The sequence below is a fragment of the Paramormyrops kingsleyae genome, chromosome 20, assembly GCF_048594095.1.
Source record: "Paramormyrops kingsleyae isolate MSU_618 chromosome 20, PKINGS_0.4, whole genome shotgun sequence".
Taxonomy (NCBI): Eukaryota; Metazoa; Chordata; class Actinopteri; order Osteoglossiformes; family Mormyridae; genus Paramormyrops; species Paramormyrops kingsleyae.
Genome location: NC_132816.1, coordinates 22182348 through 22203490, shown reverse-complemented (window position 1 = coordinate 22203490; position 21143 = coordinate 22182348). Strand labels below are relative to the sequence as shown.

The window sequence follows — 21143 nt, the reverse complement described above, 5'->3', positions numbered from 1 at the left end:
GGGTCAGTGCTGTGATGGAGCTGACCTTCCTGATGTGTTTGTTCAGGGTCAGTGCTGTGATGGAACTGACCTTCCTGATGTGTTTGTTCAGGGTTAGTGCTGTGATGGAGCTGTCCTTCCTGATGGGTTTGATCAGGGTCAGTTCTGTGATGGAGCTGACCTTCTGGATGAGTTTGTTCAGGGTCAGTGCTGTGATGGAGCTGACGTTTCTGATGGGTTTGTTCAGAGTCAGTTCTGTGATGGAGCTGACCTTCTGGATGAGTTTGTTCAGGGTCAGTGCTGTGATGGAGCTGACGTTTCTGATGGGTTTGTTCAGAGTCAGTTCTGTGATGGAGCTGACCTTCTGGATGAGTTTGTTCAGGGTCAGTGCTGTGATGGAGCTGACCTTTCTGATGAGTTTGTTCAGGGTCAATGCTGTGATGGAGCTGACCTTCCTGATGAGTTTGTTCAGGGTCAGTGCTGTGATGGAGCTGACCTTCCTGATGAGTTTGTTCAGGGTCAGTGCTGTGATGCAGCTCCCTGTTCTGTCTGATCTAGATGTTTCGGAGGTTGGGGAGTGCAGGTGTGATTGTGCCTCCAGCTGACCGCGCACCCCTCTGCAGCGCCCTGTACCTCCCCTGTGTGCGGCTCCTGAACTGGGTGGAGATGCTCCCTGTCAGGATGCTTTTCATGCCGGCTACGTGGGAATTCTTCAGTACTGGGAGGAGCAGCCTGAAGGCTTTGCTCAATATCTTTCCAGCAGCACTGAAAGAAAACATTATTCTTTGTTTTCTTAGCAGCTACTTGTTGAGATGATCTGTGCACTTCTGTCTCTGTACAACAGGTGGCAGCACAGCATTATAGGCTAGTCCAGTGAACCATGGTATCTCTCTTAACGTGCTGGGTGTCGGTAGCGGTGCTGACGAACTGAAAGCCAGCCAGCATGTCTCTCTGCTCTGAAGTTGTTTTGAGGACATAATAACCCATGAAGGAGCAACTTTAAGAAAGCAGGACACATAGGGTACATTTATCTCTCATTTTGGGGCAAAACCAACCATGAAAGATCAGGAAGATATTTTGTTATTCTCTCAGAACTGCAGTAGAGGAAGCAGACGGTGTCTTGCTTAAGGCATGTGCTTAGTGAGGTGTCTGTGCACGAGTGTCTCCCTGTTCAGGGTAAATGCTGCACAGCTACGTTAGCCTGGATAGCAGAGAAGCAATAATCAATAAATGGTGCTTACAGCCCATAATAAAAGCAAAGCAAAATCCATCAATGATTTAACAGCATCAGCCTGTAATTCATCCCTGAAATACCCTGGGTGGGGTGCAGCAAAGGTCACACACACACACACACACACACAGTCCACATATTCATGTTTTTGAGGGGACTCACCATTAATTTCTATGGGCATAACCCTAATTCCAACAATGACAACCTTAACCGCTACCCAGCCCTAACCTTAACCATAGGTAACCAGACAAAATACAACACTTTAAGCATTTTTAGTTTTTTGATTGCAGTCACAGATTTTTTATACAATTCAGGTTATGTTTATGGGGGGCGAAAAAATGTCCCCAAACCATCAAAATAATAGGTTTTTATCTCATTGTGGGAAGATCTGGTCCCCACAATGTAATAATTACAAACACACATAGGCACACACACACACATTGAACACCTTGTTTAAGCTCTGCTATACTCTGCAGGTGAGATGGGAAACTCCATATTTGTCTTCCTGTGTCGCAATGCAGTTGTTGCTGGGAAGCGGTTGCCTAGCAACCGCAGTAGGGTTGTACGCACAGGCAGTCTCCTTGCTCTCGTTTTCCAGTGAATTCTCCCCGACTGCCTTTCTGAATGCCTGTCATGGGGGGTGTAATTGGAAGCAGCACTACGACTGTTACATGCTGTGCGCTCTGTATACAGCACCAGCGAGGTATTACTCTGTTTTTACATCAAAAAGCTGTACATGTCTTGGTAAGATCAGCCACGTTTGGGACACGGATGGATGGCACGGGTCGACTGGGGTTAGCCAATCAGTCCACATGGTCTCACTGTGATCATGCACACTGCACACTGGGGGGGGGGGGGGGGGGGGGGGTGATGACGTTTCAAAAGCAGGGGTTTAGAGGTACTTTCCCCATGTGATACTGGCAATACGTTGCACTTTTCTCAGAAGGACATGCCGGCTTTAGGTTGGTGTCCGGAACCAGGGCACTTCAGGCAGCAGCTGAACGCTTCTGTGCATCACCTGAGCTGCAGTATCGCTGGAGCTGATTTGAGATGGTGTAGGCGGTAAGGACAGGTCGCTCTGCAGGGCGGCACGCGCCGCCGCTGCGCCGAGTCACCTTTATGTTACAATACAAAACGAGTCCAGCTTGGCCAAACAAACACCTTCTGATTGCCGAAGGGCTGCAGCTGGACCCCCGCTCAGCGTCTGAAACATCACACTCACAGCAGAGACCCCAAATTGTGCCACGTGTGGGAAAAATCCCTGGCTGTCTGCCCCCTCAAAGACCTGTACTGATGAAGGATGAGGAACCAACCTGGCAAAATAACGTCAAAGCCATGCACCCGGTCCCTCCCCTCCCAGCATCTCCCTCCTCGGCCCTGACCACCCGGGTCCCTCCCCTCCCAGCATCTCCCTCCTCGGCCCTGACCACCCCGGTCCCTCCCCCCCAGCATCTCCCTCCCCGACCCTGAGCACCCCGGTCCCTCCCCCCCCAGCATCTCCCTCCTCGGCCCTGAGCACCCCGGTCCCTCCCCTCCCAGCATCTCCCTCCTCGGCCCTGAACACCCCGGTCCCTCCCCTCCCAGCATCTCCCTCCTCGGCCCTGAGCACCCCGGTCCCTCCCCTCCCAGCATCTCCCTTCTCGGCCCTGATCACCCCGGTCCCTCCCCTCCCAGCATCTCCCTCCCAGGCCCTGACCACCCCGATCCCTCCCCTCCCAGCATCTCCCTCCTTGGCCCTGACCGCCCCGGTCCCTCCCCTCCCAGCCACTCCCTGAACAGCTTCTGCCCCCAGGCCAGAGTTTCCCAAATGCGGACCTTGGGGTTTCTGGCAGTGAGCTGGGAGGGAGCAAAAAGTGGATTGGATTAGGAAGCACTGGTGTCTGTCATGCAACCAAAAGAAAATCCTTGTACAGTTTATACTTGGAGAATAAAGACTCTGATTGTGATTATCGCTGCTGGTGTGCGTGTCGCTGCGCTGTGTCCAGCCAGACGTTTCCTGGGCAGATTCAGTGGGAGGTCCCTCCTCCTCAGGTCATTCCAGGCCATGTGCGCTACACTCCCATCTTCTGGGAGGCACCACAGCCCTAGAACAGAACGTCTTCTGTACCGGCACGTGGGTGCTGCCGCACTTCCCAAACAGACCACAAGGGGCTCTGCATGCGACAACCATGATCCCAAAGTGACAGGACCCTGAGAGTGTGTGGTCCAAATCTCCACCTGGGAATAAACCACTATTATTTTCTTCTATTTCCTGCTTTTGTTTTGCTTTTAATGAATACGTAACACTCCTTTGCTCCCCATTAGTAATAATAATAAGAATTTTACATTTTCCAGTCTCTCTCTACACACTGAACAAAGAGTGTGGGGTGTTTGGGGAGGGAATCAGGAACTTACTGGAAAAGAACCTGGAATTTGGAACAGAATGTGATACATGTTGTAATTCTCACAATTTAAAGAAAACAACATTTGCTTTAATTTGCCTTAAGAACTCAAGCCAGAGTCTTCAAGGTGAGACATGTAATATATAACACACACACACACACACATCTTTGTGGGGACTCTCTCTCTCTCTCTCTCTCTCTCTCTCTCTCTATATACATACATATATATATATATATATATATATATATATATATATATATATATATATATATATATATATATATATATATACACACACTGAAAGCACTGGAGGATAAGGCGGTCAAGCTCCAAGCTCTGGGCCTAGTAGGGGAGACCAGAGACAACTGCAGAGTTCTTTCATTTTCACATGTATATATATATATATGCAGAATAGGCAGAACGAGGAAGCGGATTCCAATTCCTGCTCTGGGGTTTTGAGTATGGATTCCACCTCAGCTCAGCTCATGTTCAAACAGGCGAGTCCTTAACTCTCATTTGCTGGTGTTTGTGTAATTGTGCCCTGTGATAGACTGGCATCCTGAGCAGGGTGTGTCCTGTGATGGACTGGCATCCTGAGCAGCATGTGCCCTACCGGGTGCCCTGTGATAGGCTGGCATCCTGAGCAGGGTGTGCCCTGCCTGCTGCCCTGTGATGGGCTGGAATCCTGAGCAGGGTGTGTCCTGTGATGGACTGGCATCCTGAGCAGCATGTGCCCTACCGGGTGCCCTGTGATAGGCTGGCATCCTGAGCAGGGTGTGCCCTGTGATAGACTGGTATCCTGAGCAGGGTGTGCCCTGCCTGGTGCCCAGCGTTTCTGGGATGAGCTCCAGATCACTGAATCTAACCGGATAACACGTCACTGATAATGGAGAGATTAATATGCTGTAATGAAGTCATAAAATATCTTTCCTAGAAGGTTTTCATTCCTTGCCAGGTGTTCGCAGTTTACCTCAGCAGGGTAGGGCTATGTGCTTGTGTCCAGAAGGCTGTGGGTGCAAATTCTACTGGCTCAGTGATCATATCAGCTCTGGGCACTTGGGAAAGGCCCTTAACGCTGACTGCTGCCTCTGATATAAAGCTTTGGTCTCACCTATATATTTACATGTGTCTCTCTGTGTCAGAACAGAGAGAACAGGATGGAATATTCAAACGCTACCAGGTCATTCCAGGCCACTAATACATAGATTCTAATCAAACACTCACCTGCAATGTGCCACCGTCACAGGTACATACTTGCACGCCTCTTAATAATGAGATGTTCAGTTATCATCACACAGACACACTAAAGGGGAGCTCTCTACCTGCGATCAGAATGTTGCCAGTTTGAATCCCAGGCTCAGCAGACTGATTTCACCATTGGGTATCTGACCAGGACCTTTAAGTCCCAGTTGTTCCAGGGTCTGTCTCACCCTTTTATTTTCAAAAATAAAGAAATGCACATCACTTAGGATAAAAGAGCCGAAGAACAAGATAAAAGAGCTTAGAGAACAAGAACACGGGATTTTTACTAACTCAGAGAGACAGAGAGATACCAGCTCTCTCTCACATTTTTGAACTAGTGGCAAACAATCAGATATTCATATTTATACGCAAAGAATCATGGTAGAATGGGTGGTTGCCATGGTGATGGGGATTCCCAGTCACCAGGAGACCGTAATTGATAGGATCTCTTGGAGAGGCGCTAACTGGGTCACAGTAGTGAGAAGATGGAGCTCAGATCTGGAGATGAAAGGGCTTCTTATATGTGTGTGTTTTTGCGTATATGTGTGTGTTATAGTGTGTGTGACTGCAACTATCTGTCCGTCCCAGTCCTAGGGGTAGCTTTGTGTGTTTCAGCGAGCGTGTGCTAACATGCACCTGTGTGTGTGTGTGTGTGTGTGTGTGTGTGTGTGTGTGTGTGTGTGTGTGTGTGTGTGTGTGCGTGCACAGGATGAATTCGCTGCTAGGCTCTTTGTGTGCTTGTGAATTTTTTAACCGTGTTTCTGTCTATGTGTCACTGCCAGTGACAGCAGAGGACGGCAGTGGAGGAGCAGTGTGGACAGTGGCAGTGTGTCACTAAAGGGAGCAGCTTGTTGCCTACGAATGCACACAATTCTCCACAAGGCCGCTTAGCCTGCAAGCCCTACATTTCACCTCAGGCTTGCATTTTTTTTTGGTGCTTCCACATTTTCCTAATAATTTTTGTTCAGATAGGACCCTTTCTAGCCTGGATATCAACTGGCTCCTGCGGAATTGCTGTGGATATTCTATGGAAGCAGTGGAACTGCCCTCAATGTTCCCCGGCAACAGGAGGACCAGTGGGAACGATCCGGAATTCTCAATCTACATCCAGCCCTGCAAGGAGGTCCTCCAACTTACAGGGACGTTTGGGGGTTGGTGGCAGGATTGGCACTCCAGCCACCGGAAAAATCTCACACTGGTCCATTTGGACTAGTGTGGTGCTGAGGTATCACCCACCGCATGGCTGCTTTCAGGTTCTCATCCCTGATGTGGTTCAGCGTGCGTCTCTTACCTCTACTGGTGTGCTTTCAGTGCATATTTCTGTGACTATTTACTTCAACTTCTCTTTCCTCTCCAAGCAATATCTCTGGCCGCCCTTGTGCAGTTGGATTGGACAGACATATCTATACACTGAAAGCACTGGAGAATAAGTCAGTCAAGCTCTGGGCCCAGTAGGGGAGACCAGAGACAACTGCTGAGTTCTTTCATTTTCATTTTTACGAAATGTATGAAAATGACCAATGTGTCACACTGCTTCCCTCATCCAGATAAGCGAGTAGAAGATGGATGGATGGATGGATGGATTGCTATACACTTTTTGTACACTAATCACTGCCAATTTGCTTATTTACATTAGAGGTTTAGTACATTCACCTTGAAGTCTTGCTGCTTTATGCAGGTTATGAGGTAATTATCAGTGTTCTATGAGATAAATACACCACCACTGCACACATCCTCGATGAAACACCCCATCTGTTTGAAACTGCAGCATATTACAACGCAGAAGTATTTCCCCTGATATCTACAGCAAACCCGAATTTGGGCACAGTTCAGTGTATCGTGATGAGACTCCCCATCTGCCTACCCCCCCATCTGCCTACACCCTGAGACCTACCCCCCCATCTGCCTACCCCCCCTTCTGTCTACACCCTGAGGCCTACTCCCCATCTGCCTACACCCTGAGGCCTACCCCCCCATCTGCCTACCCCCCCTTCTGTCTACACCCTGAGGCCTACCCCCCATCTGCCTACCCCCCCATCTGCCTACACCCTGAGGCCTATCCCCCCATCTGCCTACCCCCCTTCTGCCTACACACTGAGACCTACCCCCCCTTCTGTCTACACCCTGAGGCCTACCCCCCCATCTGCCTACCCCCCCTTCTGTCTACACCCTGAGGCCTACCCCCCATCTGCCTACCCCCCCATCTGCCTACACCCTGAGGCCTATCCCCCCATCTGCCTACCCCCCTTCTGCCTACACACTGAGACCTACCCCCCCTTCTGTCTACACCCTGAGGCCTACCCCCCATCTGCCTACCCCCCCATCTGCCTACACCCTGAGACCTACCCCCCCCTTCTGTCTACACCCTGAGGCCTACCCCCCATCTGCCTACCCCCCCATCTGCCTACACCCTGAGGCCTACCCCCCCATCTGCCTACACCCTGAGGCCTATCCCCCCATCTGCCTACCCCCCATCTGCCTACACCCTGAGGCCTTCCCCCCATCTGCCTACCCCCCCATCTGCCTACACCCTGAGGCCTATCCCCCCATCTGCCTACCCCCCTTCTGCCTACACACTGAGACCTACCCCCCCATCTGCCTACACCATGAGGCCTACCCCCCATCTGCCTACCCCCCCATCTACCTACACCCTGAGGCCTACCCCCCCCATTTGCCTACACCCTGAGGCCTACCCCCCTTCTGCCTACACCCTGAAACCTACCCCCCCAATCTGCCTACCCCCCTTCTGCCTACCCCCCCAATCTGCCTACCCCCCTTCTGCCTACCCCCCCAATCTGCCTACCCCCCCTTCTGCCTACCCCCCCAATCTGCCTACCCCCCCTTCTGCCTACCCCCCCAATCTGCCTACCCCCCCTTCTGCCAACCCCCCCATCTGCCTACCGCGAGCTTGCAGACACCTCCATTTCCTCTCAGCTCTCCGCTGAAGATGACATCATATTTGTCTTCTGATTGCCTTTGGTTTCGGTGAACGAAAGATGAAGAGTGTAAACTTTTTGGAATGAAGGATCCACGGAGTCTTGCCCTCTGTCCCGGGGTCGGCGCAACCCAGAGTGTAATTACAGTCCAGTGCTGAATTATTTACCAGTGTTCCTGGGCCGGGCCAGCGCAGCTTTGTGACACCCCCCCCCCCCCCCCCACCCACCATCACAGCCTGGGGGGGGGGGGGGGGTGCCCATTTGCAGGGTCCACAGAAGTACACCCTTGTTTGGAGTAGCCATGGGATTCAGGAGGGTGTTTGCTCTCTGCTCAGTGGCGGTGTCGGGTTTTGGGGACCCCCCCTGCTGGCCACAACCAGTCACTGCACTAGGGGAGGCCCCAAAACTGCTAGTCGTTTTGCTGTGGATTCTCTGGAATCGGTGAATGTACCTTATGATACATTACTGAAAAAGAGCAAATGAAGAAGGATAACGACAGGAAATTGCCGCCTCGATGGAGCGGCGGGTCGTGTCCAGCGCGTGTCGGCCCGGCTTGCAGGTCAGTCCGAGCATCTCCGTCACGCTGCGCTGTTTCATCCCCAAGGCTTTGCTGCAGCTCGCCTGCCTGGTCGTCTGCTGCAGACATATTCCAGAGCAGCAGGTCGAGCAGGACAGTGCAGAGACGCACTGGGTCCCTGCAAGATGAAGTCATGCCGGGTCACGTGACCCCAGTCACCCGTTTGCACACTCAGCCAATCAGAAGCTGGTATGATGTTCACCCTGATGTGTCCACATACATCAGCAGCTGTATTTTTAGATGATCAGAGGTGAACTGTTGAGTGTTTTTAATTTGGGGAACTGAAATCAAAATGGGTGACCTTAGTGTTTCAAATCTCTGGGATTATGACTAGAGAGATAGATTTGTGGGCTGAGAATGCAGAGCTGCATGACTGACGTCTGTCAGACGGCCTGAGACATGGGTCACACAACACCAACCAGGAGACCACAACCAAGAACACGCCAAGCAAGACTTCAGTCAAGCAGTAAGTCAATGACAGTAACAAGGTTATTAATTATTTTAAGTCTGACAAGAAGTGTTTGCTCTTTGTAATGCCACCCTGTAACTTTCTCAAATCAAGCCCGTAGTTTGGTCTCCAGAATTATCCAGTGAGCCTGCTGTACACTAACCCGCACTGTACAGCTCCGTGCTGAAGCAGCACTTGCATTTCTACTTCACATAGACACAGCCAGAGTGAGACAGACACACCCATTAAGCAAGCTGTAAAACTACATGTGTGAGTTACTGAGACGTAAACCCACATGGTTGCTTGTGAAAGCTGCAGTGTGTTGGCCAACAACCTTTTGTTGGGTTTCTCTGAAGAGATCCTTGAGGTATCTGTCACACTTTGCCTACCACCTTTTCCAGCTCTCATTGCATCTTAAGTGAGCTAGCCAGGCAACGTTGTGTTTTTGGAAGCAGAGAGGAGGACCCAGGGCTTGGGAAAAGCAGGGCAGATTTGGTCTAGAAAAGCAAGAGTTTTGGTCAACTGTGTGGGTGCTGATGATTCATTAGCTATTAGTTATAGTTCAAACATCACGCTTGTGGAGCAAAAGACTCAAGACCCTGGGACACATTCTTGCCAGTAGGATCAGATGAGAAGTACAGTGTGATCCAGCTGAGCAGCTCTTCCACTGGAGATGCCCACAAAGCACCTTCTCTTCATAGACGCCTGTCAGCCCAGGATCTCCTTCATTAGCTGCCGGCATCATTTACTCGGCACCATCTGTCTCGACTCAGATGGAGAGATTGACTGATTATGTAACCAGCCTGTGGAAGAAAGCCAGCATTTTACCAAGAAGCTATATTATACGCTCTGCACCAATCAGCAGCAATTCTCACATACCCTCAGAAGTCCCCCTCATCCAGGGGTGGGTTTCTCTTTTCTGGGACCACACAGTCACTTTGAGGCCCCCTGCCTCACTTCCCTCCTTGAGATGTTTAAATAAGTTAAATAGCTAGTGATTAGTATGAGAGGATTATAGCTAGCTAGATATGTAGCTACTGTAACTCCTAAGTAAGGGACATGCAAATTTAATAATTAGTGTAATGACTGTTTGTGGTCAAAAGGGGCCCCCAAACCTTGGAGGCCAAGCAAACACATGGTTTGAGTGGTGATAATCACGGCCACTATTACACGACTCAGGCAATTCAGAGAGGTTTTAATACTAACAATTAGCATTAGCCAAGTGTGTGTAGAGAATAATGTGAGGCTGTTAATATACTGCATGTCTCAGCATCCACCTCACACTGTTCTTGCTGTAGTGTCTATGGCACTCTGAGTAAAGCAAACGCACCCAGAACCTTTATCATTTCATAGAACCATTTTATACTCACAGTCGATATCCTGCGGAGACCCAGAAGCGCACTCATATTCAGCCTGGGCTCAACTCCTGGCTACAGCTCACAGGATCCAAAGGATCAGATTCACCTGGACGGGCTCCCCTTTCCTGCAGTGGTCAGACATCATGCCAACGTTATTACTATGCCAACAAGGACCCCTTTGTTCAGCATCAAGAGTCCATTCAGCTCAACCGAGGTTCCACCGGTCACTCCGTACACGGAACAATGGCTGGTCACGGCCAGGTCTTAAGTGATGGGTAACTGGACACCTGGCCCAGGATCAGGTACCTGCCAGGTATCAGACAGTGTAGACCACCCTTAAAAACCGCTACTGCTAGCTCAGGTCTTATTTCTCCTTTCAGGGAAGTCCGGTTCGCATTTAGCTCACTTCCCATGAAGATGAGGTGAGATCAATGAAACATCTACCAGTAAGAGGGTCCCAGAAATGTCCCGTCATCAGATTTGTGAAGCCACCATCTATCTGCAGCACTGCAGGGATCACTTTTTTCGGAAAGGTATTTTTTTTCCCCCAGCTTGCACCATCTGGCTCCTGGTTCGGGCCCAGAGTATTAGGTGACCCCACTGATCAATCCCAGTGCCAAGAGCTCCAGTTACCACCATGGGCATCAGGTGTTGATCCAGTCCATCAGCCTTTTCCTCCATCACTTCGCATTTGACTGTAAGATAGAACTACAAGTAACATTGATTAAGTCCACGGACCTTTAACCTTGAGTTCTGGAACTGCTTAAGCTAATTATCCAGCTGCCCAGGCAAGTTGGTAGATATTTTAGATAAAAGATGCAGGTGAGTGAATAAATATGAGTGCAGTGCTGTGTGATCAAGGCTGGTCTCCAAAGCTGTGAGTGTGGAGCATGAGCACGCTGATGAATCCGAGGCCGGCCCACTCCCTGCTCAGTTCAGCTCACCTCAGGAACTGCTTACTGACTCCTGAACTGAGTCGATTCTTTTGCACTGATGCGATTTCTTCTGCCCTTCTCTCTGCTGCTCTGCATTCACCCTCGTCTGCTCTCACGAGGTGCCTGACAGGTCCTGCTCTCTCTACCAAACGTTGTCAGAAGCAGATCTCCACCGCACACCATTCCTGCTCCTACAAGTGAATTTTCCGATAAGGACGGCAATAGCGTAGATTTGAGGGAAACCCGTGGGGTCTCTCCAGTGCCGGACACAGCAGTTGCAGAGACTCACAGCCCACATTTATCCAGATATACAAATGCCTGCACTGGTCTAGATAACAAACAAGATTGCAAAAGGATAGATCAGCCTAAACCATCAAGCAACTTATAATCTATAAATGTCGATCACCTTGGATCTGGTTCACTGTGGGTTAAAAACATTCTAAAGACTCAAATAAAGGGTTATGTTCAGTCGTCTGTTTCTAGTTCTGCAAATGATGAAAATGCAAACCAGCTCCTGCGTGAGTAAAGGTCTGGTTCTGCTTGCAGTCCTCGTTGTGCAGTCTCTTTGACTACTCTGGCGATCAGCATTTTCCAGTCACCATCACATGACAGGTGTTACAGTTACGGACGCATTCTTCCTGCAGCATAGACATGTGGCTAGTTTCACGCCATCATTCTCCTGTCACTGAAGAATACAGACGCTCCTCATGAATATCCTGGTAGCCAGAAAACAAGTTGGTACAGCTCAGGTTTACACAACGATGCCCTTTTTTCTTATGCCGAGATCCATGGGATCTTAGAAAACATTCAGTGCCAACTTTGACACAAGCTTACCGATCACACTAGACACCAGTCTGTCATGTGTCAGATATTACTTGGCATTGAACAAGTCAGAGCTGTCTGTAGGTGGCAGGCAGTTACACCAGCTCAAGGTGAGTGATTCATGAGCTAGACACACCCAAGACCACACCTTCACAGAGACACAGTAAGCAAAACACATTTAAGTTAAGGGAGACTTCATTTTTGCATCAGCCAACACCTTCAACTGTGTGGTAAACGTTTGACTAATGAATCTCACCCAATATTATTCTCACTCTCTTCTGATGGGTGAACAAAATAACAAACACCAAACAGTATAATGACATCAAGCAGCCAATATTCAGTATAGACACACTTTGAACGGGTACTGGTGAACCGGGACCATGTTCCGGAATGTCAGGGTGCGCCTAATTCTTCTTGGAACGCTGTCCTGGACTGGGTGTGGAAAGATTTGGGACCATTCTTCAAAGGGAAAAGCCTCCAGTTTTTGAGGAATGAAAGAGGTGGAAGCTTATTTCACATGCTGCAGTCCGAGACTTCCCAAAAAGGCTCAGAGATGTTTAGATTTGCTATCTGGGGAATAGGCTATGCCTTGGTATTCATCAAAATGGTTTTTACTGAGATCAGAGAATTCTGATTCAGAGACCCTGATTCAGTTCAGTGATTCGTAGGCCACACTTTTGTGGTGTTAAGCAGCTGTCTACTTCCTGCAATTTGGGCACCAGTTCTTTGGCCTCTGGAACTCATTGCTTCATTCTGCTTTGAGTCACAAATCAAAGTTCTCATCAATCAAATAAATCTCACCTTTGTTACTGCATTTGTAACTCTGGTTTCATTGTGTTCACTTGAGTCTAATGTTGCTTCCTGCTTCTGGGATTGGGGTTCGAGTCTCTGCATGTGGAGCTTGTATGTTCTCCCCATGTTGTCATGGGGTTTCCTCCAGGTACTCCTTCCAAAAAATGGATGGTAACAGTAAGCTCAAGTTAAGAGCTTTCCAACATGCTTTTTAAAGATACTTTATTGATGCCTGGGGAGAAATTCTCTTTAGGCCTCCCCCAGTTTGCTCTCTGTAGGTGAGACCAAGCTGGCCATGAAGGGCAGCCACCAGAGGGTTAGGAGTTTAGAAGCCTTGCTCAAGCACCTACAGATGTGCCACGTCTGGGTTTGAACCAATGACCTTCTGATCACAGGCACAGAGACATACCCTCACTGAACCCCCCACTGCCCCCATATTTGTCATTCAACGACAACCCAAAAACATCAGTAGAAAAATGGGTGTTTTTTTAACCAATGACTCTCGTGCTCCTCCGCAGTCCATTGTCAGTCCCAGGCCTCATGAACAGAGCTGCATTTATTATGTGAGCTCTGACTCCTATCTGCCAAAGGTGGCACCCCCTGCAGCCATTAAAAGGGAGACCTGGCTCCCTAAAGACCAGAATGTATGGTCGCTTCTATCCCTACTGCGTGGGGCTTGTCCAGCCTTCAGGGACCTTGATAGCATATGACCTACCCAATAATTCTCAAAGAATTTCCCCATTGTGGGATTAATAAAGTCTAATCTAATCTAATCGGTAATTACCACAGCAACCAAAAGGCCTTTAGCCAAGCTGACTATGCACAACATGCATTGCACTGGTTTTGCTGATAGTGAAACAATAAAAAATGGCTGAGGACCATTTAAAGGCTCACCCTCGCTTGATATTCCATTTAACCCAGTAACTGTGGTTGTCTGGTGTTAATCACATGGAATTACACTGCTAGCTCTTTCACAGTACACATAAAACACCTGCCGGTCCTGGCCAATCCCACCCAACCCTTTTACAGCTCCATACCAAAACACTACAGAGGTACACAGTGTGCACTGCAGCTAAGCCTGAGCACATTCACCAGCTTGGAGGGAGAATGCATTCACTGCTCCTTGTACCTCCTCACCCACACACAATAACTGCACTTTATTGTGCAGGAGGGGCATGAACTAATGCTAAAAGAAAGGATTTTTTTCCCATTTGCTTACCCTGATTAATTCATTTTAGTTTGAAGCACATCTAACAACAAATACAAAGAAAACACGCTCATGCCGTAAACAAATCAATGACATTCGAGACCTTCTCCAACCACACCTGTGGGTGAAGCTTCTTCTGGCTGCTCACACACCCCTCCTTAGGAAAGGGAGGCACTGAAGTGCAGCAAACAGGAAGCAGAAACGGCGTACATGTAGGAGACACGAGCACCTTCCTTACAAGGCAGACGACGCCTGTTTACTACTTGCGCCAGTGGGGAAAAAAGAAAAGACCCCTTGGAATGATATACAAATATTTTTAATGATACAGAACATAAGTGATTTGTACTTGTGGCACCAAGGTAGAGCCCTTAACATGCTCCAACAAGTCCTGCAAACTGGAGATTTAAAAATACAGCCCAAACAACCACATTACAAAACAGTACTACTTCTCAGTTTGGGTAAATTGTACATTTTCTCTCTTTATTGGAAAAGAAATATACAACTTGGAATGAATTCTTTGAGGGAAGTCTGTGCCATAAGCAATTTTAAAAAAAGTGACTAAAACATTAAAGCAGAGAGTCTTGAGTACAGAACACATACAAAATTAAGTTGTATGAGGCAATACACCCGTTTCTTAAAGCCCCCCCCTGTTCTGCAGTAGTGCAATGCTGAGTTTCCACATTTAGAGAGACGTTGTCCATAGTCCATGCAGAGAGCTTCCTCCACACTGAGAAATGGCTGCATGTCAACATTGCTGCCGAGCGATGTTCTACTTCAATGGGAGCCCCGGAATGCCCAGCGATGCCAAGCTGGAGGGGGCGGGACCGGGTAAGGCGCCTGTCACGCTCCGAGAGAAACAACCACTCCAGGGGGTCATGCGACCACCCCTCCAATTACACGGAAATGACGGCAACAGATTAAAGAGGGGGGGGTGAGAAGGCAAATCCAAAGTGGTAAACATGCAGTTCCTTTGGACAGCAGGGGGCACAGGGGATGTGAAACAGATAAATTAGAGGGAAAGTTTTACACGGATGCTGTACAAGGCCTTCACTTCGCTGTCATCATCTGTACGAACTCTGTGGGAATTACAGGGAATCAATTAGGAAATGCAATGTACCACATGAGTAACAGAATAACCAATACTGTGACTGAATGGGGGAGGAGCAGAGAGGTAAAGGCGATGACCATTAGACAAGTCAAGATACAGTGGAATAAGCCCAGCTCCGCTTCCATCTCCCATATACTACACTTCACAACAGCTACAAGCTCAGTTTCTAGAGAACAGTATATGGCCTAATTTAACCATGCACAAATACCAGAAATAGATTGATTAAAACTTAAATAGATACATGGATAAAAGCAGCAACTGAACAAGGTCAAACATCTAAGTTGTGCAACTAATAGTCACTGCACCTGAAATGTAATGCATTTTAGGGAGGGGGGGGGACAACAGCAGCATGGAAATCTAAGGGGGCAACTTTGCACTTTACTCATAAGGAATAACTGACAGGAAGCGGACATCCTGTGTTTGCTCACAGCAGCAAGAGTTGTCCGGCCGCAGCTCACGTACCTTCATAGTTGACCTGGCCGTCTCCGTCTATGTCCGCTTCCCTGATCATCTCATCCACCTCCTCATCCGTCAGCTTCTCCCCTAGGTTGGTCATGACGTGGCGCAGCTCAGCTGCGCTGATGTAGCCATTGCCATCCTATAGATGCAGATGGGCACGTTAGTCAGCTTGACTCATAAGTGTCACCACATGCACCCGAATGCACTCCTATAGTCACAGCCTGATCAAAAACCATCATAACAGCACAAAGCCAAGTCTAAGTCCTTTGTCAAATGCTCGACAAGGTTCAAATAAACATTACTTCACATATACAGATAACATTTAAAAACATAACAAGTGTACAGCTTCAGTAGTATCACGCTGTATAAGTTAAGCTAGTTAGCAAGTCACCTAAACAAATCCTAGAGATCCTCTATGTAACTGAATTCTCCTTCCATAACTATATTCGTTATTCAAATATTGAGGATATGCCAATATTAAAGAAGCTAAACACTGAACACTGGTGCGGTTTAGTAATACATTTTACTTGGCAAAATGAAGAGGACATTTTCAAATGTGGGCTGTAACACTAAAAAAAAACAAAAAACAGCCCCCTTAGCAACTGTAGATAATAGATTTTTCACTAAACACCACTCACTTTCCAGGAAGCACACCATGATTAAGAATTTTATACTTTCCCAAAAGGAACCAACAGCCCCTTTTGCCACACTGCGCGAGAATCCCATTTCATTTTATCTACAAATTCTGAAGACGACGTACTTGTCTTTGCACCTTATTGATTGATTGTTATTTGTTAGGTGTATTCCAAGTAACAGCATTGCTTAAATGCCATTACAGGCAATATCAGTGATAACGTGCTAAAAGCAAAATTAACTATTCCAATGTAAATACTGGCCACCAATCCTTCAGTTTCAACTTCCCCATTTTATACACAGACTGAACAAACACTGCATGCAAACACAGATGACAGCAGAACTGCCCATTTTGAAACTGGACTGAGTGCTACATGAATGACCAGACAGAGCCACATTTGTTTCTGGGTTAAAAACAGTCCTCCTCACCTTATCGAAGACACGGAAGGCTTCCCTGATCTCCTCCTCACTGTCTGTGTCCTTCATTTTCCTGGCCATCATGGTAAGGAACTCTGGGAAGTCTATTGTTCCATTTCCTAGGGAACAGTTCAAAAAGGCCACAATGAAACGACTACACACACACATGAACATCAGTCCACAGCACATTACAATCTTCTGCTTATGTAGTGCTGTGTTCGATGAGGGGGGGAAAAAAACCTCACCATCAGCATCCACCTCATTGATCATGTCCTGTAGCTCCGCCTCAGTAGGGTTCTGACCCAGAGAACGCATGACTGTGCCCAGTTCTTTGGTGGTGATTGTGCCATCACCATCCTTGTCAAATAGAGAAAAGGCCTCCTTGAATTCTGGAATAAAAAGCCAGAGGGTGTCAGAGTTGCAAAGCAACATACACCCCACCAAGACGCACATGACACACACATCCAAAGTGAAACTAATCCATACTGCTGATAGAACCCAAAACCATGACTGTCAGAGAGCACACTGACATGCAGTAAGCCTCAACTTACTGATCTCAAGGCAACAAGGAGCAACACCTGCCCTGCGCTTCAGCTTGTGGGAAAACACCTCTCAACCACTGAAGCACAAATAGGAGCACATTGAGAGAGGGGAAAAAAGGGTATAAAATACTGAGAGTGCGACACAAGTGATAAAATTTAAGTGTGGCAGTTCACAAGTCCATCTGTTCAATGTGCATAAATCCATGGATTAAGTAAAAATACTGCAGGGAGCGGCCAGTTGCAGGAGTCCCCCAAAGACCACAAACCTATGGTACAGACCTCCCAAGGGCACACCCAAACAAAGCATTGGGTTGAGAGTAATGAGATTAAAACACGCTTCCTTTTAAAGCTGAAATGAAATTATCACCAATACCTAGTGGACGTCTGAGTAACCAAATGGACAGATGGTATTGGACATGAGGGTCAAATGGGAAAGCTGCTAAATGTGTACATCACCGCCTGCAACAGGCCAACACTCAAGATGCCAAAGGTAGGCAACCTGGCATTCAGGATCTGCCCAGTCAAACATTCTGAATGTCACCAACGCCACCAAAACCTAAGATCTAAAAAATCAATAAATTCCACATTGTCTGAACAGAAATACCAAAACATACCAGCTATCTGGGCTGAGTGTCTCTTCCTATACAAACACCCCGAGAGAATTAGACCCATTGTATCAACCATTAGACCCAGATAAGAGCAGAGTAGCTTCTCCTATCTTGCCTCCTACAGAGCAGTACAACACCGCATCATCTCTACAGTACAGACTGATCCGCTCTGTGTGCAAGGAGACATCAGCTTAGAATTTGACACCAACACCAAGGCAGGAGAAGAGGTTTCTCCAAGATGCCAAACACAACGAGTGTCAGATCTTCACACCGCAGAACTGCAACTAGAACCTCAAATTCAACAATCTGAAATTTGCAGCAGTTTGCACAGGCAATGTTCACATGCAATTTGGCTTTCCAGTACCACAGAGCCAACATGCTGTCACGGTCAAAGCTGGAGTCACAGAAAGGGGTCCTATGTCAAAAGCACTTTCCCCAAAATGAGGAAATCCAGAGAAAGGAAAAATGCCAAGACCATTAAGCCATATCCCAAGCCCACTCTCCTGGACTGCAGTCAATCCTGAGCTTGGTAAGCCATAAAAGGTGGGAGGAGAGGCAATACAGAATGAGTGCTAGGAAGAGGCAGGGGTTTTGCACCAACAGAGAGAAAGGAAGAGAGGAGTGTGCAGGGATTGAGAGGGAGACAGAGAAAAAAACCTTCTCACCAGCAATCTGCTCCTCCGTTAGCTGATCAGCCTGGAGAGACAAAGAAGACTCCATGTCAAGCTTCAGCAACATCTATTGCACATTAACGACCGGATTTGCCTGGATTTTAAAAGAAATACGAAAACACTAACAACAGCCCATACAAAGAGCTGGTCTCGGACACCCCCGGACCAGCAGCCTCTACCCACACGCAAAAAGGGCGTCTGACAGCGGCGCGACACCAGCAGCACCGAGCATAACTGCGCAGGCGCAGCAGGACCCGCCCCCGCGGCCTTCCCGGTTCCTAACGTCGGGCCGCGTACACCCCTCCGCAAGACGTTCACTAAGCGGCTGCCCCGGCCTTATCGCCCGTATCAGTAACTTCATTAGGAAACGTCGAAAGCGAGTGAAACACCGAGTGCGAGCGCGGCCTAAGCGCGGCCCGCCGCGGCGAACGGGGACTCCGCCTGGGCCGTGCTTTCCGGAGCCGGGAAACGCGGGCGAGATCCCGGGCACCGCCGCCATTTCGAGGCGAAGGAGGGATAACGGGCTACAGCAGCGTGTACGCCGTGCCGGCACCAGTGCTAGACACGTGGCCTGGGTTTACAGCAGAGAAGCAGGCAGATGGCGCCGCGGTTCCGTTGTAAACTGACCACACGGGTCCCTAAAGCGGCGCGCGTTGATGTTTTGGCGGGACGCCTCCCAAAAGCACAGAAAATCCTTGAGAGGGAGTTAATCCCCCCCCTCGCTACACTTAAAAGAAATACCATACTAAATATTACTATTCAGCCTCATAAACATACAAACAAATATCACTCACCATTTTTGCTAACAACTCTACTTCAACACTCCCAACCTCCTACTGGACGAAAGCTACTGACCCCGACCTGCCAGAAATGGTTGTTCATAAACACCTCCCCTCTCCTAGTATCTCTCCGCCGCTGCAAGCTCCTCCAAGTACAGTGCGTCAGAAAAAGATAGCGGCAGAAAAACATATGTAAAAATTATAAAAATACGTTCATATTTAAAGTAAGTTAGAGTTGTTTTATTTATTGATGAATTTAATTGATAATAAATAAATAAATTACGGACCTAGCTAATTTGCGGAAGGATAAGTTATACGAGTCTGTGGTGCGCCCGTCTCTGATTGGTGCGTTTGTACCCGCAATGCGTCACTGCCCTGAACATGCACGATGAGCCGTAGCAGTGAGCTGAACGGCGTGGATTGGAGCAAGGGTGCAGGTATACGGCGGGGATGCCCGTTGTAAACTTCCTCCTTCCTGTCATTATCCCTATTCCCTTGTGAGCATAAAGTACAAATATATCCCCAAAAGGAAACTACAGCCCCTTTTTCCACTCTGCGCGAGAATCCTATTTCATTTTATCTACAAATTCTGAAGATGACGTACTTGTCCTTGCACCTTATTGATTGATTGTTATCATTTGTTAGGCGTATTTCAAGTAACAGCATTGCTTAAATGCCATTACTGGCAATATTATTGATAACGTCACGTTGGCTGTCTCGCAGAACAGTTTAGTTAAAGTTTTAGTTAAAGGTTTAGTTAAACGGATTAGTAACCATGCAAATGTGCACTCTGTAAGCACTGATATGCTTTGGGTATTTACAGTGTTAGCTGCAGTGTTGCAACAATGAACATACTGTACACCCGGAGTAATGAGTGAATTCCACTATTAAATAGGCTAGAGGACTATGGTCATTGTACTGTTGCTGTTTGGGAAGCTGTATTGTGGATCTGTTAATCCCTTCAATTTCAGTGTAATGTCATAAACACCTTTGGTGGGTGCCAGACACTGTCACAGATACTGGGCACTGGCCAGTAGGCAGACCTAGTCCTGTAAGGGGGCTTCTGTCCTGTCATCTGCACTACATATCAAAAGAAGGCAGAGCCAAGAGCTCCAGGGTGAGGGCCAAGCCAGCAAGCGTATCTCCCAGCATGCACCACTCTACTCCGTCTGCTCCTCATCCCCTTACGCTGCTAAGTTGATGTTTTTGGATGAAGCCGCAACTACCTGCTCACACAGAAACACACGCGCTGGTGTTCATGCTCGTGTGTTCGTGGGGACTTCTAACTGACACTTTTTTTAATAACTCTATTCTGTGGAAAAAAAAACACCCATCCATCCATCTATGTTCTAACAGCTTGTCCCAGTCAGGGTTGCGCAGCATGGGGGTCTGGAGACAGTCCCAGGCAGCCCTGGGCACAGGAGAGGGTAGCATGGTAGACAGGATGACACACACAGACTCCGGGCAATTTCAAGATGCCAGTTTGGCTAACTGCAGGAGGAATCCTGGGGGAAACCCAGACAACACTGGGAGAGCATGCAAACTGCATACATACTGGCAGTGGGCTTCAAACCCACAACCCTGGAAGCAGCGCTTCACTGAACCTTAGGTCTTTTATTGTAAATCTGCTGCACTGTTTTGGGACCTGAAATCATTTATTAGTATTGTCTTTGTGGAGCCATCTTAGCGATGGCCCTACACACACAAAAAGGCTTCTTCACTGATCTTAGTTATGTGAAATGGTTTTGATGGCCATTTCAATGACAAGCAGAAGACTCCGTTTTCATTTGGTAGGAAGCTGCCGGTGTTCCGCTCCTCAGATGTTCCGAAACGGGCCGTGCTGGACTTGTCCTAGTTCCGCGTTCCAGTTTGTCCCAAAGATGTTCCGTTAGGGTGAGGTCGAGGCTTTTTTTCGTCTGCTGGTTTTTGAATGGACTGCATGTTTCCCAGAGCTGATGCAGTCTGCTGATGAGAAGGACTGGAGGGTCACATAGTATGCGAGTGGCCCTTCACCACA

At 48.2% G+C, this 21143-nt stretch overlaps 1 protein-coding gene across 1 annotated transcript; it reads right to left on the bottom strand.

Annotated features, from left to right (window-relative positions):
• Positions 1 to 14209: 14209 nt before the first annotated feature.
• On the bottom strand, positions 14210 to 19264 carry calm2b (calmodulin 2b, (phosphorylase kinase, delta)). Its single transcript, XM_023820478.2, has 6 exons — positions 19142 to 19264; positions 18342 to 18372; positions 16772 to 16915; positions 16539 to 16645; positions 15480 to 15615; positions 14210 to 14985 (listed from the first exon to the last, which is right to left on the bottom strand). Exons 1-6 carry the CDS (start codon positions 19142 to 19144, stop codon positions 14957 to 14959), a joined length of 450 nt encoding a protein of 149 aa, XP_023676246.1. The 5' UTR covers positions 19145 to 19264; the 3' UTR covers positions 14210 to 14956.
• Between the last annotated feature and the right edge of the window lie 1879 nt (positions 19265 to 21143).